Below are 27,987 nucleotides of genomic sequence, written 5' to 3'. Positions count from 1 at the left end.
CTACCCATCTGAAGTTAGCCAGAAAAATAATCAGCCTGTGGCTCGTATGAATGTTCAAAAAAAATATTTATTTATAAAAAATACAATGGGATAGGTTTATGCTGAGAAATGCAGCAATAAATACAGTGGAAGAAAACAGAGCAATTCTACATCGATACATTGGCACAAACAGGAAGAGCAAAGGCACCCCCAGACTCTGATGTCTGCAGGCCAGTTTTGTACATGCTCCTTTTGAAACACCACTCGGAAAAGATCTCGTCGGCTTAGGTAAAAAATAAGTACACATATAATCACAAATGCACACTGATCAGGACTTTATTTAAAAATTAGCAAACAATACTGTAGAAACATTGATATGTAAATTTCTAAAACGCTGCATCTTAAATTTAGTTGGCAAAGACCACATTTAGCTATAAGCATGTTTAGTCTTCCATGTAGAAACAAGATACTAAACTGTAAAAAAAAAAAAATAGCTTCCTATTGTTTGAAAATACCAGTTTAAGTAGAGGACTGTAAAAATGCATAGATTTTTAATGAAAGAATTGACTGTACAAGAGTACTCCCCTTTCACAGTATTCCTTTTTACTTCATATGTGAGTTATTGGTTATGCTGTAGGATTTAACTTTCACAGCACTAAAAGGCAACTATTTAGGGAAGAGGCAGAAAAAGGAAAAAGGAATGTATGTAAGGCAATAGTTCCTTTAGGTACAATAAGCATAATAGTGTTTTAGGAAGACAAGATAAAAATTACTCAAGGCTAGCTTGGTTCTCACTGAATAAAAACAATGAGCTAAATACTGAGCTCCTCTGTGAATCTAATAATCAATGCCTTGGTCACCATACTGGTAATCTCTGGGGTAGTCATCTTGGTACTCGCCATGATATTCATCTGGGTATTCTGCCTGATAATCACTATCACTGATTTCTGACCCATTGGTTCCTGTGCCTTGGCTTCCATTGTGAATGACAGGTTCTGTGGGAGCAGCACAGTATTTGGGATCATACACTTGCCGCCCAAGCCCATATACACTCATTCCTTTCTGGGAAGCGACTTTGTTGGTACCCATCTGTAGGGAAATCGTCGAGTTGTCCACGGGTTGTAATGTTAGCTTCTGATCGTAGATGTCTCTTCGGGTACCCGGTGCTAACATTCCCGCCTAGTATTAAAACATAGCAAAGTTAAAACAGCAGCTAAAATCTTTTCCTGTGAATAGTCTCTAAATTATGAAATGCACATTGAACGTGAACACTAATAACTTTCATTCCGTTCAGGGGTAAAGCTAGCTTACCAAAATATCTTGATGCTGAATCTCTCTTACAAAGTAATACTCATTGACTTTCAAGCTAGGTCAGTCCTTCCCTTCAAGTCCTTGCTCTGCTATAACATTGTTCTGTGGCCTCAGACAAGTTAATTTACTTTCAGTTTTAGGTTTCTCATGTACAAGATGGAGACAATACCACCTACTTTGGATTAGGGAGAAGACTGGACACAAAGAATAGAAAAACAAGGCATAATGCTGGCATACCTGAAAGTTATACCTGAAAGTTACAGAATGCCTACTATGACCATACACGCTATCCAGGTTACCAATTTCAAAAGTCTGTAATACATTTAACAAAAATCACACTGATGGGATAGGAAATGGCAACCCACTCCAGTATTCTTGCCTGGAGAATTCCATGGATAGAAGAGTGGGCTATAGTCCATGGGGTCGCAAAGAGTCAAGACACAACTGAGCACACACGTACACAATGTATAATATAGTTTTTACTGCTGTGTAAAGCAAATAAAGATCTTTCTCAAAATATTATAACTTAAAAAAATATTTCACTCTGAGCAGTCCTTAAGGACTCGAGGCTCTGAGGCACCAAAGAGCCTCTACCACATCTACTCCCTGCCTTTTCACAGGCCGGTAACTCACCTCATCTCTTCATTTATGCTAAGCACATGCTTCAGATTTAATCGTTAAAAAATACCTGAGTGGCAGCTCTAAGACAGAGCCCATGTGACAGGACAAGTTCCATAAAGGGCAACAACAACACGCCTCCTGAGGTCATGACAAGACGCTTTCTCAAACCTTATCCCCACTCCTGTTGGATATGAGACGTGTCCTGCTCTGATGTAGTCATGGGTACACCTCCTTGCGAGGCACTGGTGATGTTTTTCACAGGAGATACTTCCATCGTGCATAGTGTTAGAATACTATTAGCAGCATTCTCCTTGTGCTGATTTCCATCCACTTATTCACACATTTACCAGGTTGCTAGCTAGAGTTCTGTGTAAAATGCCAGATAATTTTACCTGCCAAGTTTGTTGAGGGCTCCTTTAAAACTAAGTCAGAAGCATTAAAAATAAATAAAAGTCAGAGCAATTCACTTGGATTTGGAGCAAGAACACTGTAATAAAAGTATCTTTTTCTTCTGCTTCGATAGAGAGGCCAGCTGTTCTTACTGCCAATAACAGCCATGGGCCACACAGTACTTGTGTGGCTACAGAAAGGCCCTGTGATCCTTTTGCTTTCTCAGCAAATCTTACCTTCCTCAAGGAGTATACTCTATATATATTGCACAAAAATAACCACTTTGAACTCGGTTAATAAGAAAGTTAAGTGTGAATTTAAATGGCTCTTTTGTGCTCTCTGAAACAAGCATAAACACGGTGTCGCTTACCTGGCTGGCGCCTTTGTTGGTGCCCATCTGCAGGCTAATTGTGGTCTGATCAAAAGGCTTGTCAGTTTGCATTTTGGGATCATAAAGGTGCCTCCTCGTCCCATAGGCCGTCATACCTGCTTGGCTGGCGCATTTGTTGGTTCCCATCTTTTAAGTTAAAAGTAAAATCACTAATTACCAGAAGTCAACAGTCTATCTGACACAACCAAACTTTCTGTTCTGCTAAAAAAGGTTTCTTAGAAGGGACACGCCATTGACAAGTCCCCTCCAGAGCTGAGGTTGCCATTAACTAAACACAAAACCTTTATGCTTTTACAAATAAATTTTAAGGTGCTCATTTGCAAAAGAAAAATTTCAAAGACTTCATTGGATATAAAACCTCACAACATAATCAGACAAAAATGTGCACATAGGAAGAGAAGGACAGACACACAAAATTAGGACAGTGGCAGAATTATGAATAATTTCCTATGCTACTCTTTCCCCCACACTCTGCAGCACAGGTAACCAAATTAAGGGGCACCTGCTTCAGCCACTCAAAGGGACAGAACAATCTCTGGCTCAACAACATGCTTTTCTACTCCAGATGTGTTTTGTATAAAATGTGATAGTAAATGCCAGGTGTCTTGTCTGGCAGCTTTTAGCAAGGGCTTAAGTTTCATTAAAATCAACATTTTTAGGGGAAAAAAAGCTACATTTTATATCTCCAATTCTCATATCATTAGACATAGAGAGGCAGAATGAAGAATTTAAATTCAACCATGTTGAGAGAAAATTAACTAACTTTTCTTCTCCACTGTGAGTAACATGGCTTCAGGGCTAACCAGCATACCCTGTTCTAGTTGGGGACACATTTCTACTGTTGGTCTTTTGTCCTTAAAAACAAAGATATATTAGAGGAAAATTGTATTATTACAAGTCAAACCTGTTTATTGGAGAAGGTAAAAAAATAAGCAAAAAGGGGGGAAAATCACTATAGTTCTAATATTTAGACATTCACTTGTGTATTACCGTTTAGTTTTACCTTGTTTCTGTGTATATATCCAGATACATATACCTATAAATACACACACATACATACAAAAATATGCACATGCATTTTAAAAATAAAACTGGGATCACACTGACTACAGTATTTTATAATCATTTGTTTTCCTTAATCTTTGAACTCTTGTATTATCATTTTTTCATTACTAGTTCCATTTATGGAGTTATCATATTTTGAGTAATCAGTTATCATAATTTAAATAATTGATTACTGGAAATTCATATTTGTAATCTCTCACCATCAGTACAATTTTGTACTGTGTAAAAAACAAATTCATATGTCAGTTATACTCCAATAAAGCCGAAATTAATGAACAGATCCACCTCATTTGACTCAATCAACAGAGAGGTATTGTATCCAAAAGGATGAGATAGTAAAGCCCTTAGCATACTAGGCATTCAGCAGTGGTGTTTTTGTGACATTCTCCAAGAGAACAACATAAAGGAAAAAAATACCTGAATGAAAAATTCCCCAGGACTGACAAACCATGCTTTAGGGTAAATAAATGACTGGCTTTGAGGTTTTGTAAAATTGCTTTATTTGGTCAATAACATTTAGGAATTTATAAAATATGTTTTCTTGGAAACTAGGACAATGTAATTAGGACTAAAAAACATTTCCTGGAGAAACAATTACCAAGTCAGAGGGCGTGTCTGAGGTTTCTCCTAAAACCATCATCGTCTAATGGGCTTTAAATGGAGATAAATTGTATAAGCCGCATATCCATCACAAAATGTATATATCTGTTCCTTATAAGAGACACTCTGGATGGTGAAAAACAATAAGCAGTACCACATCGTTGTTTAGTCACTGAGTCAGCTCCAACTCTTTTGCAACACCATGGACTCTAGCCCGCCAGGCTCTACTGTCCATGGGATTCTCCAGGAAAGAATGAAAAAGTGAAAGTATTAGTTGCTCAGTTGTGTCCAACTCTTTGCAACTCCATGGGCTGTAGCCCTCCAGGCTCCTCTGTCCATGGAATTCTCCAGGCAAGAATACTGGAGTGGGTCGCCATTTCCTTCTCCAGGGGATCTTCTTGATCCAGGGATCGAACCCAAATCTCCTGCATTGACAGGTGGATTCTTTACCACTCAGCCACCAGGGAAGCCCCGATACCACATTACTTACCTGCAAGCCAATTACACTCTGGCCAGCTTTTAACTTTCCTTCATCAAAACGTCTTGTTTGTTTTTCTGCATACTTAACTCCAATGTCAATGGTTGTATGGAATCCTTTTGTTTTGGCCTACACAGAAATATGCACACTAACTGAAAAGGAACACTTACACAGAGATTCTGCCAACAGTTTTACAGAAGGAACAACAAAGAAATTATGTGGTCCACAGATAAAGGTTTCATTCGGTAAGACCCAAACTTGTGGTGAAAAAAATATCTAAGGCCATTCAAACTACACCAGAGACCTCTGAAACGTGAGTACTCTAATTAAGCTATCCAGTATGAGGCAGTTGATGTCAGCAGCCTTTCTCCAAAGCTAATAATTACCAGAGAGACAGGCTTCTCCCTGCCTAGCCTGAATTCCCATGAGGGCAAAGACGCAATTAATCACCAATGTAGCAGGGATTTTTTTAACTAGCCATTAAAGACATATACGTACCAGACCTGCTAGGGCCACCAACGTAGTCTGAACCTGGGTCATGTTGCCATTCTCAAAAAGATCATTTGCTTCAAATATGTCATGTGGCTTCATGCCATAAGCCTGAATAGCTTTAATAAAGTTGCCGATATTCTCCAACTATTAAAAAAAAAAGCATAAAATTTTTGGAGCTAAACACTGACGTTCATATTATCTAGGAATTCTAAGTCTTTATGACTAAATACAAGATGCAAGCAGAAAGCTACTTGGCAAGGATTCTTGACCAGATACATAGTAAGCGTAGCTCTCTTAGAAAAAGGGAAAGAGTATTTTCAAGTGGATTATATAATGGTCTTTTTAAGCAGTCAGGTTTTTTCTTTAAAGTCAAGACCTTCCTTACATGTTTTAAAGAATTCAGTGTCTGAGCTATCCAAGATTGGAATTTTCTTTCTCAAATGGTACAAAATTACATTAATGCACAATTTATTATGTTTAAATTTTAATTTTCAAAAATGTGTGGTTACTAAATGTTTATTCTTATATCTCAAAACATGCTCAAGACAAAAGATTCAATTTTACTTAATCATACACATTCATAAACTAAGACTATGGTTAATACCATGTTCTACAGTCAACCCTCGGTTATGTTAAATTCCTTGATTTTTCCCTTATTCATCCTGTGGTCTAGGTTGTATTTCTCTGTGTAAGCTGTGTCAACTCCTGAGAGTACACAGACTAAATACAGAGTAAAAAAACATGTAAGCTCAACATCTAAGAGTCACAGAACTAATTCTAAGTAATTATGGGAACACTTAAAAAAGTAGCACTATAAGAAAACTAAATATAGTCATATGCACAGATTTCTGCTCAATTGTCTATTTAAAAACTATAATCAAGTTCTTGCTGCATAAAGAGTAACCAAGTAGTATCAGGGGTTGCTGTTTGGCTGTTACCTGAGGCCAGTTTAATGAGGACTCATTGACCTTCTTCACTGAGCCTGGCTGTAGCTTGTTTATGAGTCTGAAAAGAAAAGCATTAAGTGACAGCATACTTATTGGAATAACAAACAAGGACTGGAATGTAAAGTTGGTTCTTTTAACATCAGTAAAGGAAAGCATTAAACACATTTGCAGAATATCAAGGTTTGACACCCTGGACTGAGAAAGAGGGCACGACAGAGGTCATAGGGAGGACTGGAAGAGCAGCCACGTCAGGACCAAGACTTACTCGCAGAGGATAATGCCATCTTTCAAGCCCAGCTGGAAGTTGGCGCCAATGCTCATGCCTGTCACCTCTTCTATCCAATTGCGGAGATCTTCTTCTGCCTGATGATCATACTTGGAAGCAATCTGAAATACAAGTTAACTAACTTTAGAAGTTTCACACTGAAGCACCCAAAGCTACTGGCTGCTTCTTAATTATTCATTCAGACCATAGCTGTGACCTGCAGTAAATTACCTTCACTGGCACTCACTGACAAACCTAACCATCTGAGCTTCAGTAACTAATAAAACTTTTGTGATTAAGGAGGTGTCATACAAAACGATGAACAACACATGGAGGGAAGCTGGGACTGCGAGGGAGAAGATATGGATCAAGATAAAACAGATTCCCATTCATGACACACAGGAAGTGACAGGCTAATAGTATATTTCAGTATGGCACTGGCAACACTAAACGTCGAAGATTAAGTCATCAGCTACCACATCAAGTGAGAGAAAGTGGCAGGATTCTGATACATGCAACTATTTTACACGGTATTGCAACTGGCCAGTACCTACCAGTCTAAAAGTTCTGTTGCCTATAAAGTTTGGGTGTTTGTGTCTTCTATTTGGCCAAATACACAGCACCCTACGCATATACACACACCTTCCTCATAATAATTATTGTATATACACTAGAATATTGAAATTCTGCTTATGCATAGTCTGTATCATCTTAGACTCCTCACAGGAAGGAAAAGCATTTAATTCACCTTTAGACTCTTAGTACCCAGCACTGCCTCCAACACCCAACCATTTAATAAGTAAAAGAAAAGCTAACTCTTTACTTAGAGAATTCAATAATAAATGCAACATTACCAACACAGATATCTGCTTTACTATCATACATGCTAAAAATACCTGCTAAGAACAGGTTTTAAAAGATCTCTTCATAATAAAACCATAAACCTCGATTCCAAAAATAATAATAAAATGTAAATATTGTTAAAGATCACATGCTCAAGTTCTTAAGCTGTTCCTTATCCCAGGGTCGGTCCTTAAACAGGCTGGTCAGACAGAGTTATTAAGGAGAACACAGCTGGGCAGAAGGAAAGATTATGTCATTTTCCTGCTCATTAGCACAGGTGAAAGCGCCACCAACACACAGACAGTGCCCGGGGGGATGGCATCACAGTAAGCTTGGGGCTGAGCTGCAGCACTGATGGAAATGGAAAGAATTGGTAGAAATGTTTGCTTCTATAACATATGACTGAAAGAAATGAGATGGCAGGATGACATTTTTGTCATGGAGAGGCCCTTCAAGTTCCAGTCTGTCTCAGACACAGAGGAAACCTTTCCCCGCTCCCCCACCAAGGCTGGGGCTTCTGCTCCAGTCATTACTGTGTCCTTTAAGAAGACAGGGGCTTCCCAGGTGGCGCTGGTGTCAATGCAGGAGACATAATCCCCCTGGAGAAGGGCATGGCAACCCGTGCCGGTATCCTTGACTGGGGAATCCCATGGACAGAGAGAGGAGCCTGATGGGCTCCATAGGGTCTCAAGAGTCAGACACGCCTGAAGCTACTTAGCACGCACACAAGTTGAGACAGCAGTCCTTATCATCTGCATCGCTCCCCAAATTAGAGAAAGAGCTCAGCAAAATATCTGACAAAGTAGTAACTTATTTAAGCTGTAGATTTACTTAACCAGCCATCGAAATCGGAAACTCCGTGAGTTTATATTTCATGTTACGGTAAGCAACACTGCGGCGTTTCCTGGATTAGTGTTTGGCCTGGAGATTGGTTTCTATGAGATCGTTCAGGCACCACACTGAGTTATTCCTACATGAGGACCCCCAGCCCCCCAAAATCACACATCTATCCATCCTGATTCCCTGCCAGTCTGAGTTACATGGGCATCTAAACGTGTGAGCAGGGAGAAGGAGGTAGTGATGCTCAAAGGCTCTGCCATAGGAACACACAGCCTCTGGTGTGAAGAAGGCACCATCCCCTACTATATATACTTCAGACGAATACTCCTGGATAGTGCATCTCCTCCAACATACCAAATATACCTGTTTACGCATGACACCTTTCGAAAATGGAATAAACAACAAACTAGAAAAAGTTTAAGACTTGACTCTATTTTCACACTGAAATCCGGTTCTAGGTGGCTAGAAAAGAAGTTCTGTCTATATATAAATTTGGGAGTAAAGGGAAAATGGATGGAAAAGGACAAGCAAAGAAGAAATGTAGAAAGTAGTACTCCCTAAGCATAGCTATGACAAACAATATCTAAGAGTGAGTTGAATTTTTTTCAAAAGCAAAGCACTCTCAACTGGGAGAGGCATTTCAATGAATCAAAGAAATACAATATCCTAGGCTAGGAGGGGCTCTACCTTGGCTAACGCCTGGTTCTACCCATTTTGCTAGGGACCACTGGTTAATTCATCTCACTTCCAAACCATTTCCTGTCTATACAACAGGAAGGCTGAAAAGTGAACCAGGTCTGCTCCCATGCTAAGCTTTCTGTTAAATAATTTGGTTAATCAGCAAAAACTGTAAAGAAATTCTTTCTCTTTTGTGAAAATGAATAGATACACGTACTGATATATAACTGAATCACTTTGCCATACAAGTGAAACTAACAATATTGTTAACTATATGTACTCCAAAATAAAATTTAAAAAGAAATTCTCTCTCTTCATTATTTTCAGTTGTAGAGATGGAAGTTATGTCGGAGGTTTTGTTTTTCTTGTGGGGTGGTGGTGGTAATTCTTAACCAAATCAGTATGTTCATTCGGTATGTTCAACCAAACAAACATAAAAGCATATTTACATTTCCTGTGTTCAAAATGTTTCTGACAGGTTTGGTGCCATGCCCCAAACCACAGTGATTACAGATGTAACATGAAATATCCCAGAAGGAACACCCGAGAGAAATTTTTATCTCCTCTGTTCACTGTTCTTATCGAGAGAGTCATGAGAGAAAAATCAAGGACTGGACTTAGAGGGACCTGGGTTCAAACCCTCACTCTGACTAGTTACAGATGGGGCTCTAGACCACTTGCTGATTGTCTCTGAGTCAGAGAGTTAATGTAATAATAGCACGTGCGAAGAAAAAATTCGTTAAGCTCATATATGCAAAGCTCAACACCCCAACTGATAAACTAAAAATGAAAACTAGGTATGCTTCCACATCATGTAACGATTGGTTTTCACTTAACAGTTTTCCTTTAAGTGAAGGAGTAGCAAGGATTTTTCTGCCCAAATACTGCTAATAAGTGACTGCTTTCTGCAGTCATGTCAGCTTAATAGAGAGTTCAAGACTTAGGAATGTGCACTTTTTAAGTTTACAATAAAAAATTTATGAAATCATCTAGGGAGAAAAATCTATTTCAATTTGTCTCTTAGCTTCTAGCCTGCAGCTCTGTTCCACTGGATGCAAAAATCATAAATTTCCTTTAAAAGTATACTAGAATACACCTCAAACTAATGTAATTATATTGTTTAACTACACAGGTTATTTTTAAACTGTTATACACATTGTTTTTTTTTTTTTTGTTATACACATCTTTTAAAATCAAGGGACTGAGAGCAATTAAAAATAAAAAGTAGGCTTTGGCCAATAAAATTTACTTACTATTTTTTATCTAAAAATCTTTCATTTCTAAACATCAGGCAGTAAGCAAATGCTGACATTCTTTTCCCTTGGACCAAAAAAGTTACCTTTAAAAATTACTTAATCATTAATACCTATGGAAACTTCACTTTAGTCTGTTTAAAAATCACTCCTCTAAGTTGTTTATAAACATTCACTTCTGTACTAGTCTTTAAGATTTATTTTATTTGACCTTCCTAAGCAGCTTTCAGAATTTCTGCCTGGTCCTTTCAAGTCCACAGCAGTCCCTGGTTCCTCATACAGCCCTGCCTCCTTCCCTAAACACCCAGGAATTCTCTACAGCAGGGCCTACCAACCCTTCTAACACCAAGACACTCTTGCAAATGACTTTCCTACAATTGCAGAGAACACCTGTTGGAGGCTTCTCTCAAAAGCTCACCAAACACCCCCACCTTGCCAAATACAATCAAAAAGCAGAAATGAAGACTGGGAAAAAGCCTCCAGGGCATTTGATGGCGTAGACCATTCTCCTGTTACAGCTTCTGAGCCAGGGCCCAGGGCCCAGGCCCACGGTGGCTCCAGCCCCTGCTCCTTCCCACGCTCTCCACAGAGCAGCCAAGCGCTCCAGTGTGGAGTCACCCTACAGTTCAAAGGCAGCGCAGTCCTCCGGTTGTGTGAGCTTTCTTTTGGACTTCTAAAATAACTTGTTTAAAAAAATTATGTAGGGCAATGCATTCTCTTAGATATTACAATCATTTGTGACCCTCCCCCAACAAACTCTGTTCCTTTCTATTAAATTTGGGGGAGGTTAGGAGGCAATTAGGAAAAACATCTCAAAAGATGTCTTTGGGAAAGAGATGAGGAAAACAAATCGTTGGCTCAGCGGGTAAAGAATCCGCCTGCAATTCAGGAGACACAGGATACTCAGGTTTGATGTCTGGGTCGGGAAGATCCCCCAGAGAAGGAAATGGCAACCGACTCTAGTATCCTTGCCTGGGAAATCCCGTGGCCAGAGGAGCCTGGTGGGTTACAGCCTGAAGGGATGCAAAGAGTTGAACTTGACTGAACAACTAAGCGCGCGCGCGCACACACACACACACACACACACACACACACACACACACACACACACACACACACACACACACACAGGTTAAAAGTACAGGTCTCTCTTCACTCCTCCCCCAAATCCCACATCCTTCCCCCCTCCCCAGGGGTAAGCGCCTGTCCTGTCTGCAAGTTGTCTTCCAGATCGCATTTATCTTACAATAAATCATGTGCAAAATAGCACTAGAAAAAGATCCCCTTCAAAAACAGGCCCTGAGGGCCTAAACTTCCTAATAGTAAAGGGAGCCATAACATCAGATAAACGCCTGCTCCTGCAGGCTGTTAGGAATTGCCCAGCCCTTCCTGGCACTAAGGTCTGAGAAGTTTCCCCCGGAATCCCTACAAGGGGACATTGAATAACAAGGGAAACCAAGCCTCAAAAGCATCTCAACAACTGACCCGAAAGTGCTGTTCCCACACTGCACTATGGAGCATTCAGCCAGGAGGTGATTTAGTGGAAAGATGGAGTGGTACCTGGCAGAGGAAGAGTGATGATTATATACTTACAACAAGTGTCTGACGGCCCACTCACACCCAGGATATCCTAGAATCTGCTAAAGAATAAAGGCGTGTCTTTCCCATATATTCCTTCTCACCTTTTTTTTGAAACTCCTGTTTTTCTGTAGTTTCTTCTTCTTTCTAAATTGGAGCATAACTGCTTTACAGTGTTGTGCTAGTTTCTGCTGTAGAATGAAATGAATCAGCGATATGTATACACATATCCCCTCCCTCTGGGGGCCTCCCTGGTGGCGCAAATGGTAAAGAATCTGCCCGCAATGCGGGAGACCTGGGTTCAATCCCTGGGTCAGGAAGATCCCCTGGAGAAGGAAATGGCAACCCACTCCAGTATTCCTGCCTGGAGAATTCCATGGACAGAGGAGCCTGGCGAGCTACAGTCCACGGGGGCGCAGAGTTAGACCTGACTGAGTGACTAACACTTCCCTTCCTCTTGAGCCTCACTCCCAGCACCCCCCACCCCACCCCTCTAGGTCATCACAGGGCACTGAGCTGAGCTTCCTTCTGTCCAGCTGCTTCCCACTGGCTACATATTTTACACACGGCAGTGTAAATACATCAATGCTAATCTCCCAAATCACAACCCCCTGGTCTGTGCCCACATGTCAGTTTCTCTCTATCTGCATCTCTATTCTTGCCCTGTTGTTAAAACCTGAAACAGACAGACAGGTTTCTTTCTCTGGTAGTTACAACAGCGTCCCCCAAATTTCAGCTGTGCCTGAACTCTCACAGACTGTTTCAAGCCACCAGGACAAGGCAGCATTACCCCAAACTCTCTGTAAAATCACATTCAATGTCAGCTTCCTGCTTTCAAGTGATCCAAGTGTGTCTCGCATTCTTCCTTCAATATCCTTCTGTATTCCTGCTTCCTTTCACTCAAATGGTGACTGTGTAACAGGCATGATTCAAAGGCAAAGACTCTGCCCTAAAAGCTTAAGTTCTACTGGAAGGAGACAAATACTAAACAAGGTGTGTTGAGACATTCGCCAAAAAAAGTATTCTTGTTATTCAGTCGCTAAGTTGTGTCTGACTCACTGCAACCCCATGGAGAATAAAGAAGGGTATTTAAACTAAAGGGAGAATAGAAAGACTGGGACCACCAGTCTCAAAACAAGAAATAAGTCAATTTCCACCTGAAATATCAAGATGCCGCTTCCCTTCCTTTATCACTTGTCCCTATTGATACCTCATGCAACACAATGAACAGGCTTTAACAGGGTTTACCCACCCTAAACCCCTCCCCCAACAGATCCTCCAAGCATGTAAAACACCTTGGTAAATTTTTAAGTATTCACGTTGGGGATACAACAGACCAAAGATCACATGCTTTGAAGTCCATCTTCCAAAAAACTGTGTTTCCAATTCCAGAGTGACCTAAGTAACTTAACTCTGGCGACCTCATTTCTTACAAGTAGTCTTCTTCCTTCCAAGATCACTGTGAAGAGGAAGCCCATCTCAATGCCTCACACACACACACCCCTCCGGATTAACACTAGCCATTTATATCAGCTTGAAACTGTGCAACTCAGATTGCAACTCAAATTGGTCTTTTAACTGAGATCACATCTGGTCTCAGGAATTAATGAAGCTCAGGTTCTTGAAGTCCCATCACAGAAAGAATTCAGTGACAGACAAAATGATAGGTAAGAAGTGATTCAGAAACTCACTCGACAGAGTGTGAGCTATCTCAGAAGGTGAAGAGTGGCCCCAAGATATGGGGCTGTCAGTTTTTATAGAGGTGGGTAATTTCATAGGGTGGGCTTCCCAGGCAGCTCAGTCATAAAGAATCCGCCTGCCAATGCGGGAGATGCAGGTTTGATCCCTGGGTCTGGAAGATCACCTGGAGAAGGAAATGGCATAACCTACTCTAGTATTCTTGCCTGGGAAACCCCATGGACAGAGGAGCCAGGCAGGTTACAGACCATGGGGACGCAAAAAAGTCACATACTACTCTGTAACTAAACAACAATTACATAGGGTAATGAGTGGGAGGAGTACTCTAGCTATTTTGGGGAAGGGGTGGGGACTTGCAGGAATTGGGCCACTGCCACTTTTTGACCTTTATTGCAGGATTGCAGGCCTGTGGGTGCATCATCTAGCTTGCTGATGTGTTACAATGAACATACAATAAGGCTCAAGATCTAGTGGAAGTCAACTCCATTTGGTTCTAGTCAGTTTATGTAGTGTCCTTGGGCTATGTCGTTCTTTTAAAGGTTATGCCCTGGCCCCTTCCCTCTGGTTTCAAGCTTGAGTGCAGGACCTGTATGAATCAAATCCCACACTAACCTGTTCTGTTTACCATCCACAATTCAAAAAGAACATGCCACTGCAGACAGGTTCAGCCCACCTACTGCCCATAACTCCTGTCCATTCCCATCGCCACACATCTCCACTCTTCTTCCTGCCTGTCTTTGCATGCCAAATTCTCGTTCTTTTCAGATTACTGCTGGTGAAAGGGATAAAGTATTTTTTTAAGTGGGTTTCTCAGAAAAGCAGCAGACTCACAAACACAGAACAGAACGAGTAGTTAACACCTGGGGGAGCAATTTAGGAATTTAGGGATGGGGCAGTGGGGGATACCAACTGTTGGTTGTACACTAGATTCAAGGATGTATTGTACAACATGGGGAATATAGCCAAGATTCTGTGACAATTATAAATGGAACGTAACCTTTAAAAGTTGTATAACATTTTTTTAAATTTCTTGAATAAATAATAAAAAGTGTAAAATTGAAGGAAAAAAAAAGATGTAGCTGGTACAAATGTTCAGTCTACTGAACATTTAAACACTGGATTAAAATTGGCTCCTGTGGGAATGATAAATACCAAGTGCCAGACAACAGCCTCTCCAGGGAAGAGAGAAGCATGGGACTGGGGGCTCAACTGTACTTTTAACATACTTTTTTTCCCCCTAAATGGGAAAAAAAAGTTTTTTTTTTTTAACTTAAAAAGTTAAAGGCAGGTTTATATCTTATGGAGAGTAGGGGGTAGGAATTCTAGAAAAAAATCACTTTACATTGATGTCAAGGTACACTGCAACTTCCTCAAGTTCACTATAGAATCTGAGATTCATCCTATGGCCTGAACTTACTAAATATTTACAGGAAATGACTATATATTCCCAAGCTATGGAAAGCCACATCTGCCTGCAGTAAACCAGAGCAACATCTAAGGGTGTTTAAAATGTGGGCCCTTCTCTGAGAGGTACAGCTGAATCTTCAGATCAAGGTAGCAATATATGGCACCAGCACAAAATTTCCCCTCCAAATATGTATAGTCAAACAAATACAAAAGTACTATGACTCAACATATGAACACTGTGAAATTAACAAGAAATTAGAGATTTTAAAATAAGAGGAGCTGATCCAGGGCCTAAAGCAAACAGTATAACTAACAGGAAAATGCAGAAACAACAGAATGTCAACTTTGTCTTCTCTATCTAGAAAATGACCATCAGACTATAGCATTTAGAATATAGATAGTTAAAAAGTAGATATAGAAAGTTAAAACTTAAACAAGGAGGAAGTAATCACAGAGGCTGGATTCCCAGAAAAATCCAGACTCAAAAATAATGATGAGTAAAGATGTGCATACTGAATAGCTTCCCGTGTAAGAAATCTTGGCGAACAGCAGTTAACAGGAATCTAGAGAGGGGCCCACTCCTCCCCACTCCCACCCAAAAACAAGGGCCCCTCCTTTACAGGCTGAAGAGCCTGGCTGTCATGCTCGAGTAGACGCCAGAAAAGGAGTGTTGGCACTTAGGGGACAGGACAGTCACCGCCAGGAGCCAGAGTAGGTATGCAAGGCACATCCAAGAACACCTTCCTGTGTCTTCTTGATGACAGAAGAGGCTTCAGTCATCTTTCCATCCTTACAGCCCATGTCTGCCCATCGTGGATACTCAGCAAATTGTTTCTTCATTCACCAACAGTGTTACCAGACTAGGGAAATGCCACAGATTTAAAAATCTCTCCTGTTACCAAAAGGCATCTGCATTTGAATGCCTGACTCTTATGGGCATCACTTCTCCTTGATCTACCAATCTAGTCATCTTAGATGGATCACTAGGGACATATCTGTTTTACTTTCTGATAAAAGTCCCTTATGTCTATGGCACTCCTGAAGCCCAGTTTTGTAACCCTAGAAGTAGGGCCGGGTCAGAAGGAACAACCGTGCCCACTGTGCTGATCTGCGTCAAGGCGGGAGGGGCTCCCAGGGATGGGTACCCAGAGGCTAAGAGTTAGATCTCTGCTCTTCTGTTTTGGTAATTAATGATTTGAAACTATTGGACACACTTATTAAACTTACAGAACATAAATCGGGAATAGTTAAAAAGAAACAAAATTCATATTCTGAAAGATCCTAGCTTAATAAACAAATTCAAGATACATGTAAAATCCTGCCCCAAAGTTCTAGAACTAACTAGTAATGCTTACTCAGTGATCCTAAACAAAGTGAATGCTATCTTGGTCTGCAGAGGTCTACAATTATTTATGAAATACATACTATTGTTCATCTTATTTGTTTGATGAAAACAGCCTCATGAGGTAAATCAAGGAAAGGATTATTTAAATGAAACAAACGTGAGAGGAGTATGTGAACTATAAAGCCTCAGGCAATTATCATCACCCTTACTTTAGAGACTCAAAAAAATCAACCTGCCCAAGCACAGATTGTAATCTTCCTTCAAACCACCTCATCAGGTGATGACATTGATCAAAACAGAACAGGTTAGTGCTTTGTAGTCAAACAAAAGAGTGAGTTAATAATTCCACTGTACCCCGGTAGTCAGTTCTGTGTGCCACACTCTAAAAGAAGACATTGACAAACTGGGATCAGTTTCCAGAAGGAGCAAATTGGCTGGGGAAAAGATTAGGAAAACCGTATACAGCCTATCATGAGAGACTGGTCAGCTGGGAACGGCTATGTTTGACCTAGAAGGGTCTCTGGGGGCAGGCAAAACAGACTAGTACCACCTAACTATGTAGATGGACGTCATGTAGAAGAGGGAGTGATTTATTCTGAATGCCACACAGACGGTGAACTCTGGACAGATCGTAAGGAGCCAACTAGAGGCACAAAGGAGGGGAGGAGACGTGCACATATGCAGCACAGGTCGCGAGGACACAACTTAGAGACTAAACAAGATTTTCAAGCACTTGTCTCCTCATAGAACTGTGTGTGTGTGTGTGTGTGTGTGTGTGTGCATGCACATGCACTCAGTCACTCAGTTGTGTCCAACTCTCTGCAACCCCATGGACTGTAGCCCGCCAGGCTCCTCTGTCTATGGAATTTTCCAGGCAAGAACACTGTATCAGGTTGCCATTTCCTACTCCAGGGGATCTCACGGACCCAGAGATTGAACCTACATCTCATGCATTGGCAGGCAGATTCTCTACCACTGTGCTACCCAAGAAGCCTCTTAAATAATCTGATTCGGGCATGTGAACAGCACTAAAAATTCTTCCTTTCTTTTTCTGTAATTACAAGGAGTATCATGGCAGTAGTTTTTTTTTGGAGCTTGAGAATGTCTATTCATTGGCAAGTTTGCTTCATAGGATAAGTCTCAGAGTTCATTATGACCTGAGGAAGAAGGCATGAAATCCACTCTCATATCCCAAGTGTCAACTGTAAACTCCTCTCTCCCCATCTTGGAAGCCCTCTCCACTTCCAGACCACTGACCACGCTCACCCAAGTGTTCCCAGCTGCCTACCCTGGCACAGAGTCAGAACACACACACTGCCCCCTACTCTGAGCTTCTGATGGACAACAGTGGAAAGTAGGCCAAGGAGAAGCAGACCCCACCATCTCATTAGCTTTCAGGGGAGCTCCTCTTGGGGGTCCCTTTCTGCTTACTATGATGGAGTCTGCCCATTGGAGAGATGGCCTTATACAACCAGCAAGAACAGGATTGAAACATCTTATTTTACACGTAGAATAGATGTTGGCTAGAGATATTTCATGAGAGTCTTAAAATGTATTGTCTGTGCAAGCTATCACCGCCCTTTTTTTTCCCCATGAAAACTAGAGGGAAGGAATTTTCCATGAGGGCACTCTTGCATCTCAACAGTAAAAGCTAACTCCACATATTGTACCTGATTGTAATGCAATCTGAGAGCACAGAAAGGGAGGGAGAAAGTGAGTTTCTCTGGAAGCACGGAAGCCTCCGTCAGATGGCTGCACCCAACACCAAGGTATCCTGGACGCTGTGTCACGGAGGCTCGCTGCTCACCCAGGCAAAAATAACAAAATCAGCCCAACTTCGCATCCTTTCCAATCAAGGGCTGAGGAAGGGAATGAAGAGAGAGCGGTGCCCAGGCTGCAAAGGGGGCTCCAGGAGGACTGAGCAGAGAAGCGGCTGAATCAACAGTGTTTTCCACATGCAGGCCTTGGCCTGGCCCCTCTTCTGCTCCTCCTGTGTATGCCATCAGATACCAGGGGCTCCGTGAGAAGAGCAACACAGCACCCCCCACAGAAAAAGGGACGTCTTATCCACCTCGCTTCTGTTTCTCTGGTCCTCGTCCTTTTTATCGTGTGGGCGGAAAAGTTCATTTGGCTTTTTGTAACATGGGCAAATCTGAAAGAACTTTTTGACCAACCCAATACCTTCCCAGATTTTCATGGCAAAGCTTCTTCTCTGGGCTGCTTTGCTCTCAGCCGCCATGTGTATTGAGCCCTGGCCTTCATCTAGTCCATCAATGGGCAGAGACTACCCCTATTTTGTCTGAAACAAGCGCATCTTCAGTTGAACCTGCTGCCAGCCTCAAATACTGTCCTGTTTCTCTTCTCTATCAAGACAGTCCTCTCCATTCCCTCACTTAGTACTTATTCCTAAACCCCACTCCACTCCCATCAGAAATTTGCTCTACTGAAAATGATCTCTTAAAAGGTCACCAGTGATCTCTCTGTGGCCAAGTCTGGTGGCCTGTTTCCTTTTCCGGGGCTCTCTGCAGCACTCCTGGGGCCCCCTCCCACCTCTCTTCCTTCTGACTTCTTGTTAAAAGATCCGGAGCTTCCCTCTCTGGTCTGCCTTCTCCTCCTCCCCCGAGAGATGCCAATTTGCCCTGAGTTCTGACCTCAAATTAAAATGGTTAGGAGCATGCGCCCCAGAAACTGAATGCTCTATTTAGAATCCCATCTCTGCCATGCCTATTTCCTCACCTGTATCTCAGAGATCATTAATAACAATCACATCAGAAGGTGCCGAGAAGAATCAATGTCTTCATTTACATAAATCTTAAGAACCCAATAAATGTTAACCCTTCACTTTCTATCTACATTTTGCTGGCCACTCCTGTCCAGCTACTCTTTGATAGCTATTTTGATAGTTATCATTTTGATGCCAACTGAGCTGTTTTTTTAAAAAAATTATAGTCAAATAATTTAAGAAAGAGATGCCCTCACTCCATTCTTTAGCCTCATCTCATTGCCAACTCCCACTTGAGTCTGGTGGAGGTGACAGATGGAGAAGGGGCCACAAATGTCACCGATTCAAGACTTGAAAATAAAGAACTAAAGCAAGTGACCTGAACTTCGACAAGGCTGCTCTGATAGTTTTGTTTTTAACATCAAGAGGAAACCTCCCTTCTTTTTTTGAACCATTAGTGGGAACTAGTCAACTGTCTTTAGGCAGCAAGTTGGCAATATCCATAAGCACATTTAAATTTTCCACACAAGTGCCTTTTTAAGGAAATATCCACCAGAAGGGAAGTAATGAATGAACACATAATGGAAGTCCACACAATAGACTATAATTCAATTTCTAAAACATCCAAATGATATTTAAAGTTGTACAAGCAGTTGGGTGGGGGTAAGGGATACAGGATACTTTCGCTTCTTTACTTTCATATTTCGGTACTGTTTGCATTCTTCCTGACAAATATTTCATTCATAAAATAAGGATCAAAAAAGAAAAGAGGTTCTCATAGGCAAGGAAGATGGCATCCCAAGGTAGATGCATCGTATTCATGCAGCGATGACTTGTCCAAGGTCACGGGCTTGGCAGGGATTCATCCAGCCCACATGTGGCTCCAAAGCCTGAGTCTTTTCTATCCCTGAACGTTCTCCCATTCCCACCCTTCTAACTAAGCTGAGACAGAACTCTCTAAGCTAGCACAGGCAACTCTGCGGCCTGCAGACAAAGGATTAAGAACAGAGAACAGGGTGGTGGCTTAGACTCTGTGGCTTAAAAAGTCCTTCCAACTCAGGGAGATGTGAGAAGGCATCCAAAAACAACCAGCACCATCACTGCAGCAGATTGGTGCACCGTGAACTTGCGGCTTCGATTCAAACCAGCCTCGGAATCTGTAGTCTCGAAGGGTGTTGCCAGCATGGTTCAAAAGTTCATAATAAGAGATTTGGCAGAGATGCTTCGGACTAAAAGCATTTCAGTTCTTCCACTGGCCCCTATAAAAAGTAGCTTCCTTCCACATGCATGTTTTAGAAAATGCTGGAAGGGGTGTCAACAGCAGAGTTGTCACTGAAAGGAGAAACAGAAAATGAAAAAAACGAAGCCCAGAGAGGAAGAAATTTAGGAACAAAACCTGGCAGGCAAAGCCCATGCGTGTGTGTGCGTGCGTGTGCGTGTGGCCGAGGTGAGGTTGGGGGAGGGGGTTTTATTCACATCCAGGCCTCTGAAGAAATGGAAAGACAGAGATGAATGCATGTCCATTCAGGGGAAGCGATCTGGCTGTGGGAGCACTCTGAAGAGCCGCCCTAAGGTTCCAGCTCAGCTCCTAAGGGCCAAGGACTCCAACAAGCTCAAAATGTGCTATTTCATATAAGTAGAGTTTCTATACTCAATTAGAAGTATGATTGCTGTTGCTATTTTTGCTTCCAAAGTAGAATCACATGTTGGAGTTATAAGAGACTCACTACACATGGTATTGATTATTTTCTCTATTTCCTCCCACGTGAAACAAAAGGAGGGAGGGAAAACTGCAATCATAAAGCACTCTCGCCATCCAATTGAGGAGCCTTCTGCAGCACTAGGCAGGCAGAGAGGCTTAAGATAATGATGAAAGATTAGTATGCAAACATCTGAGAAGAGGAAAGAAGAACGAACGATATCATAGCCAGCGTGCCTAGCCACTCAAGCAGCTGGGATCCCCTGGAAGACGTGTGGGGGAAGAGGGGAAAGTGCCATAAATGCTTAGGTTATGACTTGCCCAGAGCACCTCCTCTCTTTGCACTTGAATCCCTAATTCCTGACCTTCCCAGGGCGGATATGCCTGCCCCACACTCACACCCTGAAGCTTCCTGGCCCTGGGAGGAAGGAAGACATTGAAGAGGATCCCTCCCTACCGACCAAGGGGAAGCTAGGAATTAAGTCTTTTCTCCTCATGGACTTGCTTCACACAGGTCTAGGGAGAACCTTCCTAAGACCATTTAAGACTGACGGTCTCCAGTGACAACACCACAAGGTAAATATGTTTATCAGTCCACTGTGGAGGAATATCTACCCTGTCTGAAATCCAGAAATGAAAGGTGTATCTTGTCTAACAGAGATCGATTTCTTAGGAAGAAAAAGCCAAGTACTGGTACACCCAGAAAGCAAAGCCTCTAGCCCTACACAGAAGTCCACGGCCCTGAGGGCAGTGTGACAGAGACAGCCCAGGGTTCACTGCAGGACTCCGTTACAGGTTGCTGGGGGAGAAGGTATGGATCAGGACTTGGGGAGTAGATCACAGTCCTGAATTAGAAATAGAGAGGTACTTCTTGGCTCTGTAGTCCCCAGTCTGCCAGAAGCCTCATTCAGACACAGATTGGTGCGTGAATATCCGAGTCCTCAAGATAATCTCAAAATCTAGAAGGTAAAAGAAGCTGGGGCGAACCAGCTGAACTGGTTAGGACTTAACCTAACCAGTTAGGACTGAATCTAACCGGTAGAGCAAAACGGAACAATTGCTAACATGTACGAAATGTGTACTTTGGGTTCTAGGTATTACCTGAAACACGTTACATAGATTGTCTTGCTTATTTCACCCCAAACCCTACAGATAAGTACTAGCATACCCACACTTGACAGATGAGACACTGAGAGGTTATTTGCCCAAAGTCACGGGGTGAGAGGCAGAACCAAGAGCAGGAGCCAGAGCCTCCAGGGCCACCAGGTTCTACTTTCTCATGGAGAAGAACTTAAGAGGGGACCCACCTGACATCTTCAAGTTCACAAAGATTCCCATGGTCATGTTTTCATAAAATTTGGAAAATACTTTTCTTTTGTAATGACGAACTCTAAATTGTATAAGCTTCAGGCCCCACAAACAGTGTGAATCAACCACAGGCTCAAAAAACCCTTAACAAAAACCTGAGCACAAGTACATATGAGTAACAGTTAAGAGTCCACATGGCTAGAGCTCAGAGTTCAGGAAAGCCAAGGCACATAGTAAATGCTATAGAAGGATGCCTAGAAGAAAATCAAACCTGCAAAAAAGTTCTAACAAGCTCCTTCCCATGAGCTAGTCATATTGAGATGAGAAATAAGCATTTCCCCTCTCTCTTAGATATAATGGTCACGACTGGCTGAAAAACCAAAACCACCCAACTGTGCTTTTTTTAAAAATATATAATATTAACTGGGGTTCCTGATACACTGTTCAGTGAAAAGAAAACAATCACTGATCTCATGATCCCACCTACAAGGGAAAAACGCCTAGAGAAATAGAGGATCTGACTCTTGTTGATGATGGTATCAGCAAGATCTTCACTGTCAAGCTCACTTTGGGAATTTTAAAGGACAGAGGTAGACAAACTGCACAATTTCCACGAAGAAAAGAACGTAAAAAGCTGTAGATCATAGGATAATGTTTGATAATGATCCTTATTAATATTCCAGAGGAAATAAGTCTTAAGTATTTTAAATGGGTAATAGGTACCTCTTCTCAATTCAGCAAACTGTGTTTTCTTTGGGTTTTTTCCTCATAGCTCAGTCAGTAAAGAATCTGCCTGCAATGAAGGAGACCTGGGTTTGATTCCTGGATTGAGAAGATTCCCTGGAGAAGGAAATGGCAACCAACTCCAGTAATTTTGCCTGAAGAATCCCATGGATAGAGGAGCCTAGCAGGCTACAGTCCATGGGGTTGCAAGAGTTGGACACAACTTAGTGACTAAACCACTTTAAATGGGTAGTTAAGTACCTCTTCTCAATTCAGCAAACTGTTTTTCCTTTAATTTTTTGGTCAAGACAAGAAAACAAACCCCAAAAGCAGGCAAATTACAATGGTACACCCCTCCCAGGAGTGGCACATATCCAGGAGGGCTTAAGGGCCACTTCGCAGAAGGCCTTTTGGGAGGTGACCTGACAGAGTCTTGCAGAGGGGATCTCTACTGTTCCTCCCTAACCTGGGAGTCTAAGAAAGAACTTCAACAACAAGAAGGAATTATCTCAGTGATAAATTTTCAGTGTAGTATTAACAATGAAAAGAAACTGAAGAAAAATGAACTATAAAAATCACCATCTCCTTCAAAAATTTCACACTCGTACCACAGAATTCTTTACATAGACCTCTCAAACACTGCTACTTTCCAGTTCTGAGAGACAGCAAAATCTATTCCTGATGAATAAATTCATTAAATCAATAAACACTTATTGGGCATCCATTATGCGCCAAGTAGTATTCTAAAAGATAGATTTTTGAGATATCTCACCAGTGAATAAGACAAAGATCCTACTGCTGGTGTAAAGAGGTAATAAACAAAAAGTTCTAAATTAAAAAGCTATTACTGAACTGTAAAGTCAAAAAAAAAGCTAAAGTTAAACCTATCCATACGTTTCTATCAGGATTCTCTGGCAGCAAAACGAGGCAGACCACCTTAGAGATCAGTTGACAGCAGGAGTCCACTATCACCCCGGGGTTACTCTGATCCGTGGGGCAAACTGCTTGTCCAAATGGCACTGGGCTGGCAGGCCGGCAGGGTCTCAATGGGACATCTGGTAATAATATTTAATTATATTTAATTATTACTCTATGATGGCTTAACTTACTTTTTAAAGACTTACAGTTTTAGTAGTAAGTCTTCCAAAGTGGTTTTTGTCTGTTGAGGGATACCATCTTGAAACCAAGAAGACTGTGTGAGAAGCTATTTTGCTCAAATCAGACATTCCCTGGGAGCAGAAAACTGTGAGTGTGCATTCCAATTCCATTCTTCTTAATATCTCAATTAGACCCCTCCCCAAAAACATGCCCAGGTAAGAATCACTGCATCTCCACTCACTCCTGCCCCACGGCTCACTCCTCTACTTCCCTGAGAACTGTAAGTGCCCCTGCAGCACTTGCTCTAAGACTGATGAGGGCATACTTCACTGCATCCTCAGCTTTACAAGAAAGTACCCTGGATTCCCAGGTGGCGCGGTGGTCAAGAATCCACCTGCCAGTGAAGGAGCTGCAGGAGACCAAGCAAGGTTTGATCCCTGTGCTGGGAAGATCCCCTGGAGGGGGAAATGGCAACCTACTCCAGTATTCTTGCCTGGGAAATCCCATGGACAGAGGAGCCTGGCAGAGTTGGACACGACTGAGCACGCATGCATGCACCCTGACTCCAACATCAGAGCCAAGTGTCGGAAATGCTGTGCTTCCCTTTGGGGCCTGTCATGTTTCCATGGTTCATAAGGCACAGAGGTATTTACCTCCGGTCCCTTAGATGCAGTCAAGGGCCTGGCTCAACCTGTATGACCCATGTAAGACCTTTCTACTTTATGCTTCCATCTCTCACTGAACTATCTACACCAGCTCCTATATTTTCCTGGACCTTCTACTACATTATAGTCTTTGTAGATTGCAAGTTATGATCCTTTTCTTCTTATTAGAGAGAGATTGTTATACTGCAGGCTAAAGGATTCTACTTTTTTTTGTCTGTTTCCAAACATCTTGCCAATTAAAAACAAAAAAAAACTATGTTCTGCCATGTATTATTATCTTCTCAAACAAGTATCTTAAATTGACTGATTTTCCCTTGAAATTTTATTAATTAAAGCTATCTGAGATCAAAGGTTTCCTCAATTCATTGATGAACTGCTTTCACAGCTCAAATATAAATAGACTAAAGGCTTTTTAAAATAAAATGGAATATTTAAAGAGGCAGTGACATATAAGTCTAAGAAATACCAGTGCTAATTTTCTTTTCTGAGAATTAATATCCACAACATACTCATTGAGTACTTACTACAAGCCAGACACATCTCAGTAACACAAACTTTAGAAGTGGTAACTATTACTTCCCTGGTTTACTGATTAGGAAACTAGGACAGAAATATCAAATAACTTGCCCAACATCATTCAAGGCAGTTAAGTGGCAAGGGGGGATTAGAACCCACATCTGCCTCACTCCAAGGTCCATACCACACTACCACCCCCCACATGGTTAAACGAGGTTTTAAGAAAAAAAAAAAAAAAAACTGACATTTAAGCAACCTATCATAGAGAAAAAGCAAGTTATGTTATGCAATACATAGAGAAAAAGCAAGAAGAAATCAAAAGCTATCCAAATAAAGCAGTGTCAAAGTTGAAGTTCCACAGAGTCACTCATCAGGTGGTTCTGAGCCCTCAGCTGAAATGTATTATCTCATACAAAGAATTAGCAAACAGGGATATTTAAAACAGCATTAAATGAATAACCATGATGCCAGGAAGTGACAGGTGGATAGCAAAAATAGCGGGGAGGGGGATAGACAATAATGACTGGTAACAGAACAGGCCTAAGTACTCCACTAAACTAAGACATCACTCTTCAAGTTAAAATTCTTAGAATATTCCAACTCTCCTGTGATCTTGAGCAAATCACACCTCTCTGAGCTTCAGCATCCTGATCTGTAAACGATGTTGGGTAATCCCAGGAATCCTCCCCATCTCAGAGGGCTGCTCTGCTGTGGAGATCAAAAGACTTCCTATGAAAGGATACTGTCTGAAAGAACCATATAAATGAAAGGGGTTATTAAAGGTTGGTTTGATGCTTAAAGGGATAAACCCACAGTTATACAAACCAAAAGTTAAAACCAACTTTCCAAAGATCCTGAAAGCTGAGGTTTTACTATTTTTAAAAATGTATAATAAAACAGTGATCTAGCCTCAGTCTATGCACTTCCTTCAGTCTACTCAATAATAAGTAGGAAAGGGGCAGAAGTTGCTTCATTAATCAGCAAAAAGATGATATTAACAACCAAGAAAAGTCAGTCACTTGAAGGACTGCCAAGGTTATCAGTACCTCATTTACAACGCAAAAGGTAGAGACTTAAGGGTTGCCATGCAAGTATCTCAAGGGCAAATTAATGTGCACAAGCCAGGCCAGGCTATTACATCCAGCTGATTCCACTGAAAGGATTCCTAAAGGTCCACTTGCAAACCTTGGGAAGAACAGCACAATAGTCTACGGGTTTTCAATTGGTGGGGTTTGTACTCACAAACCACTCATTTTCTGTTCTTCAAAATAATGTTCAGGAAACCGTTTTCTAACAGGGGCAACACTCTTGACAAGGTAAAAGATCTAAATTTCAATTTTAGATACACAAACTAAAATCAACTGCTTGCTTCAAAGATTGTTTAGAATTTAGTAACAACTGAATTAATAATATGATGTGGAGACTATATCAGGGATTGAGCAGAGCCACAATCCTCCCTTGCGGTGTGACAATGGTGCGCTTCATGGTCCCTAGGTAATTCCCTCCACACTTCCTACACGCCCAACGCTGGGATGTTACAGTTCTGACAATGCCGGTGAATTCTGCCAGAGGTAGGACGGTTTGGTGGTAATCCTGACATGCTTCGGCTCCCGGGAGGTTAATGGGAATTAAACCACAGCAGCCCTGCTTTGTGGCGCTTTGGCCAGAACAGCAGAAAGGAGACAATGAGCGTTCTGTGCGCAGTTCCGCGCGGATTGGCTGTTCTCTCCCCTCAGAAACCCCTGATGTCATGGGCTTGGAATGCAGGGAGGGAGGAAGGAAGGAGCGGGTTTGGGGAGGGGGACGCCTCTCATCTCCTTCCCAGACCGAAAGTCCCAAAGATAAACTCAACGCATTCTTATGCTGGGCAAAGTGGCAAAACAGAGCGTTACCAAAGCCCAATCACTCCAAACTACAGTCCACCTCGGCAAATACACCCTGAACAAAGACAACGCACGAAGATTTCCTGGACACCGTTAAAGTCTAACGTACTACAAACTTCAGTGTTTTGGGTTTTTTAAGAAAAATAAAAAGCTCAAGTCTACAGCGGATATTCCCGAAGCGGCGCGCTCAAGCTTTGTCTCCTCTTGCTGCAAAAGCAGCAGCAATTGGCACCGGGATTCGAAAACCAGGAACGGTTCTGGCCGGCTCCCGTCCTTCCGGTGGTCCTAAGGCCCTTGCGTGGGGCCGCTCAGCGGTCTCCCACCCGGCAAGAGGCGAGGAACAATGGGGACCCAGTTTGCCCACTAGCCGCCTAACTTTACTCGCGGCTTTGAATTCCGCCCGGGGGCTAGCGTGGGTGAAGGTGCAGGGTCTGCCAGGGGCCCAGGCCGGAGTGGATGGCGGAGGCTGCTCGCTGGGTCCCCAGCCGCGCCGACGGGCCCCACCTAAGGGCGAATGACCAGGCAGGAGCGCCCCCTTCACGGAGGGGTGCGTCCTGCAGCCGCGGACCCGCTCCTGGAACCAAGGGACGGCGCTGAGGGATTCCAAGAGCCTGGGAACCCACCGCCCGTCGCTAGCCTCGGCCCGCGGCGCTGGAACAAAGCCAGCAGAGCGCCCGGGAGCCTGCGCCTGCAGCCGGGGACAGGACGGGGACGCGCAGAAACTCTCGCGCACCCCCTTCCCCGCCCCGACATCTACTATCCGCGAAGCCCGCCAGCCAAGGCGCGCGGGGAGAAGCGCGGCCCCGGCCACCCGGGTCTCAGGGCGGCGCCCTGCATCCCACCTCTGGCCCCAGGGTCCCGCCCCACCCGAGCCCAGGCATACCTTGTTCTTGACCTCGGCCGAGAGCCCATAGGAAGGGCCCTTGTTGAAGTGGGTCATGATGATTCGGGGGCGGGAAGAGGCTGAGTTCGGGTCCGGGGGTTTCTTCCACTCGGTTTCCCCGCTCCTGGCCCCGAGGAGTGGCCTCACTACAAGATGCTCGGAGCTCGCTCTCCTGGGCGGCGCAGGAGTCGCCGGGACGCGGCGGCGGGACGCGGGCGGTGCCTCGGCTACTCGGTCGGACGAGGTCCCCCAGACGCTCCCGCTCGGCTCCGGAGTCCCGCACGAACTGCCCCCCACCGCCTCCCCCGG

At 42.7% G+C, this 27,987-nt stretch overlaps 1 protein-coding gene across 1 annotated transcript; it reads right to left on the bottom strand.

Moving 5' to 3' along the window:
- Positions 1 to 49: 49 nt before the first annotated feature.
- On the bottom strand, positions 50 to 27,987 carry CNN3 (calponin 3). Its single transcript, XM_061121333.1, has 7 exons — positions 27,679 to 27,987; positions 6,540 to 6,661; positions 6,266 to 6,332; positions 5,334 to 5,471; positions 4,848 to 4,964; positions 2,672 to 2,818; positions 50 to 1,158 (listed from the first exon to the last, which is right to left on the bottom strand). Exons 1-7 carry the CDS (start codon positions 27,733 to 27,735, stop codon positions 817 to 819), a joined length of 990 nt encoding a protein of 329 aa, XP_060977316.1. The 5' UTR covers positions 27,736 to 27,987; the 3' UTR covers positions 50 to 816.

The sequence above is a fragment of the Dama dama genome, chromosome 20, assembly GCF_033118175.1.
Source record: "Dama dama isolate Ldn47 chromosome 20, ASM3311817v1, whole genome shotgun sequence".
NCBI lineage: Eukaryota > Metazoa > Chordata > Mammalia > Artiodactyla > Cervidae > Dama > Dama dama.
Note: the sequence above shows the minus strand (reverse complement) of the source record. Positions and strands in the feature narration are given on the sequence as shown.